This window comes from Lepisma saccharinum, chromosome 24 (genome assembly GCF_977018435.1).
Source record: "Lepisma saccharinum chromosome 24, izLepSacc3.1, whole genome shotgun sequence".
Lineage (NCBI taxonomy): Eukaryota > Metazoa > Arthropoda > Insecta > Zygentoma > Lepismatidae > Lepisma > Lepisma saccharinum.
The window spans coordinates 37,484,971-37,498,854 of NC_139252.1; the positions used below are offsets into that span (position 1 = coordinate 37,484,971).

General features: G+C 38.1%; 1 protein-coding gene across 2 annotated transcripts in view; it reads right to left on the reverse strand.

The window, feature by feature from the left end:
* Scp2 (Sarcoplasmic calcium-binding protein 2) overlaps positions 1-13,884 on the reverse strand; it is a 411,658-nt gene that overhangs the window by 72,450 nt on the left and 325,324 nt on the right. For both annotated transcript variants that reach the window (XM_083110730.1, XM_083110732.1), the window contains exon 3: positions 4,839-4,891. In XM_083110730.1, coding sequence (XP_082966856.1) covers positions 4,839-4,891 — 53 coding nt within the window. The remainder of the gene's footprint in view (positions 1-4,838; positions 4,892-13,884) is intronic.

Here is a 13,884-nt window from a genome sequence, read left to right on the forward strand (position 1 = left end):
TATGTATATTTGTGCGAGCGCATCATTACTCTGCATTATTAAGAATACTTTTGTTATAGTTATATCTATGTGATATGTATGTATGCTATTTAATCTCACTTATATTCATATTTACTTTATTTATAATTTTATTAACGCCTCTGTAATTGGAGATATCCTTTCTCTGTAGATGACAAATAAATAAATAAATAAATAAGCAGAACTTTCGATATTGGGCTGATTCAAATCCATGCAACATTTTCAAGCAGCCACTACACAGTCCTGAGGTTGTAGTCTGGTGTTCCATTGCAGCGCAGGGGATTATCGGCACCTACTTTCTCGATGACGATAATGGTGTTGCAGTGACCGTCAACTCCCAACCTTACAGCACCATGCAAGCAACCTTCTTCCTGCCTGAGGTGGCACGTCGTAACTGGTTTCAACACGACGGAGCCACAGCACATACAGCACGTCTGTCGATGAACACGCTACGTACAGCTTTCCCCGGGCGACTTCTCTCCAGGTTAGCTGGCATTCAGTGGCCCTCCGTTTCCCCGAACTCACTGCACCAGACTTCTTCTTGTGGGGTTATCTAAAGGTCTACCCTCGTACCTTCCCTGATCTCAACAGCCTCAAAAATGCTATTCGTGAGGAAATTGCTGATGTTACGCGCAGACGCACTGCAGCGAGTGTACAAGGAAGATTGCAACAATGCATTGATACTAATAAAGGGCATCTCAAGGACGTAATATTAAAAAAAAAAAAAAAAAGTCTGAACTGTAAATCCAAGACTATATGCCTTTGTTCATTTCATGTAATTTCTTTGTACAATAACTCAGTTATAGTATTTTGAAAATGGGAAACATTAAATGGAGCACCCTGGATTTGAGGATGATGATGTTGAAGATTAGACAACTAAGGTTAGATGATGATTGTTACGATTTGAGGACGATAAATATTAGTAAATATTGATGAGAATTTGAGAACGAAGATTTGATGATGGAGAAGAAGAATCATAAATTGCTAGGATTGCACAATATGATGGAGCCAAGGGTCACAAAGGGATGCAGATAACGCAAACACTATTTTGCAACACCCTGTATAGGCTGTATGCGTAGTACTCAATCATGAATAAATTTTGAAATATAACAACAAAGACATTGCCCTTCCAGAAAACTATAAACGTACAGAAAATATAAACTAATGTCCAATCAAATTGCTTTAATTTAATCAATTTTTTCGTAACACACATTTTTACATATTCCAACAACTTTTCTTGAAAAAGAAAAAGGATGGAAAATTATCAATTATATTTATTATTATAATTTTGTGAAACTGGAAATAATACTTCATAGATGGCAGCATATTGTGTGCTAATAATTTTTAGACAATTTTCATGATGATGTAATAGTAATTCAGAGATTTTACAGCAATGATCACTACCTAAAATAATTTTATCGAAAACTTTTACAATAACTTTCAAAATTTAATAAGTTGAAATGTACTACACAATAAATCAATAAAGTTTGCATAGAAAAAATTAGTTTTTAAATGAAAATAAGAAATTACGAGAGGTAAAAAACGAAAATGAATTGTTCCTATGCCGAACATATCTTTCTAACTTAGATAAATTGACCAAAGGCAAAATAGAAGTAGTTCTTATTTCGAAATCCTAGAATATGTATTTAAAATGAACTGTGCGAATTAAACTTTTTGCTTTGGGGGTGGGGAGTTTTTCTCAGGGGGGCATAGTAAGATTTCATATCTTCCCTTCAGTCATAGAAACGTGTATTGTTATTGTTTTTCTTATTATTATTATTATCATCATTACTTTACATATCATAAAATTCAAATTGAATTTAAAATACTTTGGCGCTGTATACAAGTTAAGACTCAAGTCTACAATCTAGATAGAAACTGGATTTAACTTACTTCCTTTCTATAAACACTTATCACTTTCTTTAACACATCTTTGCTTTTTTTGCTTTTTTACAATGCACAGATATCAATCAGATATCACTTAATCTACAGTCCTTCATAGTATATCTGATCCATGTTTCTACATGAAGAAGGGTACTGCAGAGAAGGTAATAATTGAAATTGACGGGGTGTGAATATTCGACATCAGATCGCGACTTTCGTAATCCCTAACAGCAGAGAAATTCCAACGGATCTTTTTTAAAAGAGGTTAATTCTTGATATTTTCTGCACCATAAATTTCTCAAATTTCTTGAAATAAGCAGTTTTTATTCCAAAAATGCAAGAACAATCACTTGAAGAGGAAATTGTGTGGACAATTCGAGATTTGACCACATTGGTAAATTTGGAAAATTTCCCGTCCAGAAATTTTTTTTTGACCTGATCGGGAGAATTTGTTTCAGTCCCGAACATCAGAATTATTAATACATGTATTTCCTTCCAAATTTCATCCTGACCAAACTCTTTTTCCGTCCTGCACACCCTTAGTTACGGCAGTCAACATGATTCTGTCTCGTGCGTAAACATTCTCTAGTTATCATTCGAATTACTCGAATTACATGAACTTTTTCAAGATAACTCAGGCTGGGGGGGGGGGGGGGGTGCAAGGGCACCTTCTGCTGGCGCCATTGACCCACTCAGTTGGATATTTGTAATTTCATTTTGGGAAGTTATTTTTTGGGGTGTGCAAATTTGTATGCTACCATCCAGTAACCTAAAGTATTGCATTGCGGTTCCAAGTACCTTAGAAAATTTGTTCTAACTTTGGTCTTACTTATGACGTAATTTAGAAACACAGATTTTACATGCTTTGCTAAGAAAACTCAAACCCGTACACAAAAAGAGCTATCGAACTAGAAACACAGAAAATTTATCAAAATTTCCATTACCAGGTTCAAACTTAATGTCCATTTAACCACCTATAAGTTTTTGGTCAGTTGCAGAATGGTCCTCCTTCAATCAACAAGGCTGCATACCTTTCGGTATGGAAATCTTTGATGACTAGAAAATTAATGGACACGAATGATTTTTCAGTTCTGTTTGTATACTGTCTACTTTCAATTCCATTTTGTTTGAGAGGAGATAAAAACATCCCTTGTAGGGTTAAAAATATATCTTGCTGGGGATAATTTTTTGTGGGGGGAATCCCCCCACCCCCACCCCCACCGTTAATTCGCACACTGGGGATGCAGATAACACAAACACTCACAGGGAGTGAAATATTCGTTGAACACCATGCTGTGACACAGACCTAATGTAATACATAGTTCTGCCGTGAGGAAGTCACAGAAATTAATGGTTATCATTTTTGCCCTTTTGCCTGGTAAACTATTGCCACTTTTCAGTTTCGGAGAACCATTGTTACGCTACAGATTATGTAATGTATAACCTAAAGCCCTTTTGTATTTCGTACGGTCAATAAATAACCGGATTAATGCCGTGAAAAAGCGATGAAACTTACGGGATATGTAGGCCAGGCTGGGGTACGCCACATGTCTGCGAGAAGAGTTGCAGACCGCGTCGCTAGGTGGTAGCACTGGCAGGGAAAAGATGTTGTGTATGTTGTATAGTGTACGATAACTCATTGGTGACGTATTGAAGACGCAATATACATGTGACTAAGGTAGGGTATGCGATTGGCTAGGCTTCTACGCTGGGTGAGCGAGGAGTTTGTCGTGGCAGATCCTTGCCCACTGGGGGAGACGTAGGAGTAACTGGACACAGGCTGAGTATACTGTTTTTCCGTTTATTACCCTTTTTGGGCCTGCATGACCTGGTTGAATTTGCCTAACGTTTATATAGTTATCTCGACCTCTTGAAAATGCTAAAGAAGAAATTTAATTTTTTAAGGGTAGATTGCTCCGAGTCATGTAGGTTGTGGGGGTTTTGGGTGGGGTTGCAGTTGACTCGTATAGCCGTTACGTACTGACTTTTGACGATTTAATTAGACTGACTGATACAATTTAATGGGGAGATTATACATGGTTATTATTGTTGAATAAACTAAAATGTTGTTCTTCGGTGTTTAGATGGGTTGTGTATGAACCTTGTGATACATATATAAATGTGGAAAGTATAATATGATTTGTTAATAAATATTATGGTTGAATGAATATTAAGCTTTACATTAAATAGTTTAATTACCTACTGAATGATAATTAACTTCCACTGCGCCGATAATATAATCCACGTCTCACTTCTATATTATTTATAAAGGGGAAATAAGAGACGTACAGGATTATAATGTGTAATTTGGTTCCAAGGCGCCAGTCAGTCATTCATTGAGATGAGTCATGGCGTCAGAGTCAGGTGCCACAAAGGAGGCGCGAACCATGATACAGTTTTTGACGGTTTCCTGTACGCATTGTGGCAATGGATGAGATGTTGCTCAGCCGCTATACGCCAAAGAGTAAACGCGACAGCAGGGAGTGAGCAAGATCTCATCCATTGCCACAATGCGCTCCAAGAAACCGTCAAAAACTGTATCATGGATCGCGCCTGCTTTGTGGCACCTGACACTGACGCCATGACTCACCTCACTGAATGACTGACTGGCGCCTTCGAGGCCAATTGCACATAAACAACCTCCCCTTTCCTGCCAGTGCTGCCACCTAGTGACGCGATCTGGAAATCGTCTCGTCGCAGACATGTAGCGTACCCCATCCTGGCCTACATATTCCGTACGTTTCATCGCTCCGTCACTTTATTTAGCTTTTTCACGGCAATAATTCGGTTATTTATTGACCGTACCAAATAGTAAATGCCACACTTATGTCCACGGACCTAGATTTGACTCATTTCTGTTGTTTCGCTCCCGAGTAGCCAATCAGCTGACCTAAATATTAACAAAAGAACTGCAATAGGAAAAGAAGACTACTTACATCAATTGCTAGCTCGAAGTCCTTCTTCTCTATAGTTCCGCTTTGGTTTACATCTGGAAAGAACAACACAAGTATGATAAAACAGTAAATGTAGGGACTGCACAAAAATTTATGCGATATATATGTCCGTCGATGTAAATATCCATTGCAAAGTGTAGTACTGACTATTCCATGCTCATTGTTTACACAGTTTATGTAGAGAAGTATTAACGACTTCATAATGGCAGTTTACCCACTACTTGAAATTAGAATATAAAGTTGTTGGAAAGGGTTAGAAAACGGTTTCCATCTGCTGTCCGTTTTTTAAACCTTTGCAAACAAGCAATATTTTTCGTTCGTTTTTTAAACGACTGTGGAAGTATATGATGTTTTAGATGACGAGGATGTCACAGATCACACATTAATGTCTAGGATATGGAAAGGTCTGTCCAAGTAATCTGTGGGGCAACGTCACGCATAACAGCTAAAAAAAAGCGAGAAAGCAAGTGGACCGAGCAAAGCAGTGCAAAACTACTTGTTGCTGCAGTCACAATCCCTTTCTCTCTCACACGTTGATTGGTCAATCCCTCTGCCGCAGAGGACTTTTTTTTGTTTGTTTGCTCCACATATTCCCGGGACAGAGTGTATGTGTGCTATCATTCATATCACATGATAAAGAAATTTGGAGACATAGAACTATGAAAACATTTGGCACTAATCACTTTCAAAATATTGTAACTGAGGATTCCGCCACTAGATGGCAAAGGTAATTACATAATACTAAGGAAACTATAGAGAGAAACTTGTTACAAACTACATATTGTACTTAATGTAAAAAGTGCACACATCATATTAGTTTATTTGTTTCAGTAAATAGAGAATTTGTGTTCATTCTTAGCAGCAAAATATTGTATTTTAGTTACGGTTTCGCGATGTGTGATGTACTACTGCATATATGTATTACAGAGAAAAGCTAACGAGAATATGCACTTTACCCTGCGTGAGTTGCCACAACGCACTGCTGGAACCTTTCCACAAAATTTATCCTCAAAAAGGACTCAATCATTTTTCCATTGTTGCCTTCCTCTCCAACTAGTGGCCTGGCCCATTCCGCAATCAGCTCTTCTTTGTGTCTCTCTGTTGCTCGTTTGTTTCATTGTTGGCATGTTACATCACCCCCTCCTCCTCTATCCTTCGCCCAACATTTATTGCCCTCGCTGTTGCCAGTTGATACAAATGCTCGTTAAACAAAGTCGGATTCTTTTGTGAAGGACTGCTATCCTGGCAATGTCCACTCGTCTGTCTCCTTGGAGCTGGTATTCATATTCATGGAAGTGTCAGCTAGTTCAAGTATCCTTGTTATCCTGTATTTATCCCGATATTCCTGCGTGTGCATGCAAATTTGTTCACCCGTGAACCAAGGAATCAACGTTCAGTATCTATTTTCGGTGATGGTCATTGTTGAACATTGTTCATTGTCTATAATTGCACAAACTTGTTAACTGTGTTTTGGTAGAACGTTCCATGTCACTTACTGACCTGTAGATACTGATAAATGGATGGATTTAAAGGCATTAATCACTGCTGTACTCCCAAAAATTTCAGAGTGTAGAGACGATGTTAAAATCCCATGCTACCATTAACTGGGTTTAAATATCTGCATACAAACATTTATCATTTATTCATAATAGAATATTCATGATAATTGATTGATTGGGTTGGTGTTTTAAGTCCCCTTTATGCACAGTAAGGCTAATCGGGACTGGACCTAGAGTTTAAAGTGGGATCCGAACCACTATGTGCCTCCACCGGGCATCGAACCCTGGACCCCTTGATTACAAGGCGACGACGCTACCACTGCGCCATCGGGGAGGTCCTAATATTGATGATGATGATGTAATGATATACCCATAGAAGAGATAAATTACAATATAGAAAGCATTTTTAAAATTAAAAAATCTAAGCGGTGGCATGTTATTGCATTTTTTCTTCTTAATATTCCTTTTGTGAATTATCCGTTTATATACTGGTAATAACTTTAATAATACTACTATTTGCACTAAAAATGAGAAACTTGGAATACTTAAATATTGAACCGAGGAAACGGGCAGATAAATCAACACAGCAGACCTCAATTGTTGCGTTTAACGATGATAGCCTTTGTTGTGGAAAAGAGAGCAAGAACTTTGTTCATGTTCTGACACCTCCGAAAGTTTACCCCACGTTACGCTGTTGAAACTGAAAGTAAGGAAGTAGGCATCTAAATACAAGGAAAGTTAGAAAATTTAAGGCAGAGAAATATAGTTTTAAAAAAGACATCAAAATACCTCCCTACAAGAAAACAAAAAAATATCATTAAAAAATCAATTTGAAATATTGAAAAGATCTGTATAAAAAGCGAAAACTTTAATAAAGGTTTTTATACTGATGATATCTGTAAAACAACTAGTGTCATAGAGCTAAAATTAGTCGAATAGAAGGACGTGAAACAAAGCTTTGCATAATATGAGTGATCTCTGTTTGTCCTGTGCATTATCGTGGTTTGCCACACTTGGAAGGCTTGTGAATTATGCTATGTGTTGCACCAATTAATTGCCTAATGCTGGTCATACTTCTTATCCTCCCTCCCCTTGCATCCCTTTTGTTTCCACATGGTACGTGCTTTAAAGCACATAAAACATCATGAGCACGCGCGTGCAAAATCGGTCACAGTCACCCACACGAGTGAACTGGCAGTTCAGGATTTACCTCTGGCCAATTTATTTTTGCGCTTTAAAAATGCCAAACTTTAGTTTTGGCAAAATAAATTGCGGTGATCCACATCGCGCCAAGCTGCAGTACGCTTTCAGCGTTACCATTAAATTTTCCAGTTTTAGTTACTTAACGTTGATTTCTCAAACCACTTTGTGAAAATTATGGTAGGTTGTTGATTTATTTCGTATATTTTTCTTTGCTTCTCTCTCAGTTTGGCTAAAGATGAAAATGAGTCGTGATATGATGAAGTTGATGAAAGAACAAACGCACATGGACAAGACGCAAGCTCCACAGAGGATTCTACTGGGTGTGGATCCAGGTGTCAGAGCTTCGTTAGCCTGCAAGAATGTAGTCCAGGAAGTCGTATTACAGCCCGAATATTGAGCATAACGGTTACCTCAGACATCACAGTCGCGCAACCTTCCTGTTAGTTATAACCAGATAGATCATACGTACTTCTCAGTGTTAGTAATATTGTAGACGTAAAACAGAAAAGATTTTCGAATAGGACCTGGCAACACTCGAGAGTCCCAATGGAGGACGGAGAAGAGACGGTTGTGTGAAATGTTTCGTATCGCGGACCTTGTTCATAAATCGTTATTTCTTCATGTGTAATCTTCTGTGTAAGGTAACTGTTACTTCTGCATCATTACATTATCTTCTGTAATACAGACTGTTATTTCTTGTGACATTAGCTGTGATGTGCCGTAGACTATAAGTTTACGTCTACATGCGTTGTATACACGTAATCTACGCGTAGATTACATTAGGTTGTAGTTTACATAGAATACGAAGACAATCTAAAGAGCATTAAAATTAATTTTCAAGGGTTTCATGAAAGGAAAATGACATTTTTAACTATATTGGTTCCTAACGAAATGAAAAGAACTCTATATACAACAAAATTTCTCTTCTCTTTTATTATCAACGATGGAAGAAGATAAATAGTGTGCAAAAACAACAACAGAAGGCAGTCGTGAGGCAAGAGTGGTCTTTTTCCCATAAAACACTAGGATATTTCCTATATTAGGTTTCTTCCTAGGTGAGAAATTGTTCGAATTAGGAAAAAAAGAGTATGAAAAGTTCTCCTCGCATATTTGCAACTGATACGCAATATAATTTCTTTTAATTCCAGGGCGCCCTTTGCTAAGTTATAACTAGAGCCCGGAAGTTTGGCAAAATGCCTCTTTTTATCTACTGCATATATTGATAAATTTTTTCCGGATATACGTTTCTTATGTTGTTTCGAATGTTTTGGAAGCCTTTTCATTTTGCCTATTTTGCCTATTTGGGACCCCACTGCCTATTTTTAATTATAATGCTTTTTTTTGCCTTTTTCAATGAAATTTGACATTTTTTTAAAAAAAATGTGTATATAAATTATTTTTCTCCCAAAAAACGTTGTTGGCATTTATTTTTCTTCCGTTTATTATGTGAATAATTTTCGCCTTATTTAAGTAATATTGAACTCACGCATGTTTCAACATTGCTGAAGGAGAAAAGTGTGAGAAAAAATATTTCATGCTGAGTCAGGATATTGCCTTTCGGTTAACATTTCTTGTGCATGATTGACTGCTGAAGTGGACAGGTTGATTTCGAACACAAAGAAAATATTTCTGAAATCTCCTTCTCGAACCCGAAAATTTCAGGAAGTTGCGATTGAGCTTAGTTTACCTCAGCAACCAGTCTTGACGAGATGGGGAACCTGGATATCAGCAGCTATATATTATGCTAACAACCTTCAAAAAATCAGTGAGGTGATCGATGCTCTTCCAGAAAATGAAGCGGCTTCAATTCGTGAAGTGAAAAAACTCCTGTGCTATTCAAGTTTACTTTTGCACATTATGGGGCATTGCCAGAGACAATTACAATTATAGCATCCATGAAAATCTTTGAGGAATCTATGCAGCAGATGATGGAAGTGCCAGGAAAAAAGGGGTGAGCTGTTGCGGAAAAGTGCTAACGGGTAGTGAGTGCAAATGAGGACTTGAAACAATTGAAAACAATTTGTGATATTCTAAAAGGTGAAAATGCTGTTACCAAAATGAGTCCAGCTACATTAGCTTGTTATATATGTATGCTCCAATAACTTCTGTCGAAGTAGAAAGATCATTTTCTATTATGAAAAACATTCTCTCTGACAGACGACTATCAATGAATGTTTAGAACTTAAAAAGCACCTTGTAGTTATGTGCAATCAAGACGGACAAAATTGAAATGCTCTTCCCAATTTAGATTTTAACATTTTGCCAGAAATTATAGATAAAAGTAAGCGACTTCTAAATGTGCCTGTTTTCGGTTTATTTTGCCTTTTTTCATTTTTAGTGCCTATTTACCACATTATAAATGACTTTTTGCCTGCCTATTTTAACGAAAATAAATGCCTGAACTTCCGGGCTCTAGTTATAACCTTTCGCCATGTTGCTTACATAGATTACGTAATCTACGTGTATAAAATAGTCTACGTGTAGAATGTACAAAGATCATGTACACGTAGACTCACATCACTGGACATTAGTATTATGCCTGTCCATGTGTGTGCTAGTATACTTTCGCCGTTGACCTCCTACTCGCTGTTCCGAGGTGAGACAATCCGGTACGATTTGGTTGAATATTATATCACATAGTCTATTCGGAAAGTACTGTAACCCGCAAAATTTCTAGATTATTCAGAGTTTTTCTTACCTACTTGTCATTTTAGAGCGAAAGAAAAATAAAGTCTAAAAAAATCTGGCCGTCAGAAAGCGTGTTAATGGTCACCTAAGCATCGGAAAAACATGAATTCCCCTGTAAATTCAATATTATTAGCACAGTTTCTTGTACCTAAATCTGGGTTTCAAGAGGTCAAGGGGTTTATTGATGCAAATGACTATGGCTCGGAATTGAGGAAAAATCTTTTTTTTCCTAGTGTCCGAAGACGAGGCTCAACATAATATATGTTCATTTTGGGTCATTGTAGGCCAGAAAAAGGTCGGTTTTATTTGTCCTTCTTTGCCTTTTTCGGCGATTTTTGGCTTATTGGTCCTTTTCTAGCCTTTTTACGTCTTAACGGATTTTTTTCTTTGCAACTTCACCTTCTTTGGACTACATTTTTACTGCCCATTCTCAATTCGAATCATCATCAGTTCATCACCTCTTAAATATTCTTTCTGTAGTAAAGAAATAAAAAAAAATAAAGAAATAGCTATATTTGAACCATCCCTGAAACGAGATAAAAACATTTTTGGACGAGTGAAATAGGATCCGAAGTCCCATTTCTGTAACCCTAGTGTGGTTAGGCCAAATATGATTCTTCAAATATGATTTTTCAAATTATGTTAATCTAAAAAATATATAATGTCTGAAAGAAGATGCATTTCATTGATATAGTTTTTTCTCACTGTGTGTTCCATACTACCAGAAATTTGTATTTTTTTATTCATTAAATATGTAATTAAAACTGAAGTTATTAATCACATTTATACGTCCTTTTTCCGTTTTTATATCCTTTTTTTTAATATTTTTAGGTCTTTTTACAGGTCCTTTTTTGGCAATTTATAGGTCTTCAACTTCCGAGCTCTACAAATTATAATTTGTCTCACATTGGAAGTTCGTGTAACCATAAGTATACTTTCCTAGGGCATTACCGTGCAAAAAGTTATCACAGGTAGTGGTTTAAAGTTCCAATGTACTAGACGAAATTTGTCGTTATTAAATGTACGTAGAGATAAAACAAAAATTTTCTAATCTCAGTACACCCTCTTGAATATTTTGGTTACTTTCAATGGATTTTACACCAGTAAAATTTCGTCGGCCGTTTCCATACATTATACACATCAAACTCTACCGGTGTGTAAGGGACGATCCTTTGCGAAGAAACCCAAATGTCGACCACTCTAGTACACCCTGGACTGGTTCTTCAAGGCTAGCGAAGTTCGGGCGTCTGGGCTCAAGGCCTGTATAATCTTCCGTGAGACTCGTGTTGCCTGCTGTTGTGTGTATTTGTGATTGTCCTTTCATCAATTTCATCTCATCACCATTCATCCTCATCTTCGCGATTAGCCAGAGGTGGCGGAAAAGCGTAGTATAATGAAACAAATCGGTCAATGAAACTCTACCAGGACGTTGATGAATTCCCTAGTGTAGTATGACCAGAAGGTCCGTCAGTTGCCTACGGCCGAAACCAGATCAAAATTTGCAGCAAGAGAATGGACTGAATTAGCTGTATTCTCCAATTGGTAATTCCGATACTAGCCTCTTCTCAACTAGCTTTACCATTACTCTTGACGAGCTAATACCGTACTATATTATAAAATGTTATATTTAGACTGCGGTGCCAAGCTCCCATCCATCCAGTCACCGGAAATGGTTCGTTTTTTTCTTCTCAAAGCCGAGCAGTCACTTCGGTGCTCTCGATACGTGATTGGCAGCCAGTTTCTCACGTTCACATCACCCTTCGTTTCTCTCGATTGTGACGCGAATTCCTACAGCCTCATCTGGAAACTCAAGACCGTCAACAACCTCGGAAGAGGGACACGTGTCATCTCTAAGTCCCTCAGCGGTTCCGCTGATGGCCCATTAGTTCTTCTCCGAACCTTTATCCTATCAGTTGAAGCAGGACATTTGCATGCTTCTAGAAGTATTTTCTTGCCTCAGCCGAAACCTTATCAGATTGACTTTCATCCGAATTTGAATCATTAAGTCATGCAGCCCTATTAATCCATAAGAATGTATTTTATTTAAACCTTCCCTGGAAGCTTCGTATTGACCAGGGCATCCACTTGTGTACACCAGTCGTCTACCCTCTGTGGTATTTCAGTATTGCACAGTTAAGCATTAAGCAAACTTCCTGATGTGTTGAGGATACAGGAGTTTCATCAGGAAAATAGGTGGTCAGCTGTTTGCAATAAACAGGTGGAAAACTCACGATTCCGCATGGAGGAAGAGCTCCATGGCCTGAGTTTTTAGAGGGTAGACAGGCTGGGAGAGAACTGACTTTTGATTTGGATTTGAGAGAGAGAGAGAGGAGGTCGAGAGAGAGGACTTGAGAGGAGAGGTCAGAGTGTCGCAGGTCAACAAGCAACGAAGTCCAAAGAGAGTTCAGATAAATTGTATTCTACACCATTTTAAATTCATCATTATCATTCTTCAGATAGACAGGTATTTATCCAACCAACATGCATGATTCAGGTTTGAAGGTTCATAAAACCGAGTGAGTGACCATTGTCTTTTCTAGTTGCTCAGAGATTTTATTTCAGATTTACCTTTCGCAGCCAAGCATTTAGACTTGGCATCTTAATGACAAGTGCTCTCGTCATTTATGAGGTTGAATGATGAATAAGCTACATCAACCATTGATTTATTGTGGGAGTGGGAGGTTTCTATCCCATCATTCACTAGAATGATACGAAGGTTATTATTTCTTCTACCCCTTCATATCTTACCGCAATGTCCCTCTTCTCTTAGCACCAATTGCTCATTCAAATTCTTCCTCTTCATTGTCGTCACTAACCTTCTGACCTTGCTTCCTCCCATCTCCCGATTCCAATTGTTTTCAAGTCATCTTCCACATTTTGTAACTTCCTCAGTACCCTTCTTTTCTCTACGTCTTGCATTCTCAAATGTAGGGATAGTATGGGTGAGTCTCAGTCAAAGGTCTGACGGAGGAAGGGGAGCGAGACACGAGCAAATATTACATATTTATGTCCCTAAACCTTATAAGTTGTCGCTACTGGTCTCGGTTTAAAAATAACAGAGACGAGACCGACTGAGACGTCACTAAAATCTAGACCAGACCAAGTCATACGTCATGAAAGTCGAGACCAGACCCAGTCTGACGTCATTAAGATCAAAACGAGACCGCGTAAGACGTCACTAAAGTCTAGATCAGACCGAGTCAGACGTCATTAGAGTCGAGACCAAACCGAGTCAAACGTCACTAAAGTCTAGATCAGACCGAGGCAGACGTCATTAGAATCAAAACCAGACCGAGTCAGACGTCATTAAATTCGAGACCAGACCGATTCAGACGTCATTAAATTCGAGACCAGACCGATTCAGACGTCACTAAAGTCTAGATGAGACCGAGTCAGACGTCATTAGAGTCGAGACCAGACCGAGTCAGACGTCATTAAAGTCGAGACCAAACCGAGTCAGACGTCACTAAAGTCTAGATCAGACCGAGTCAGACGTCATTAAAATCCAAACGAGACCGTTAAAGATGTCACTAAAGTCTAGATCAGACCGAGTCAGACGTCATTAAAGTCGAGACCAGACCGAGTCAGACGTCACTAAAGTCTAGATCAGACAACGATACCACGTAAGACGTCACTAA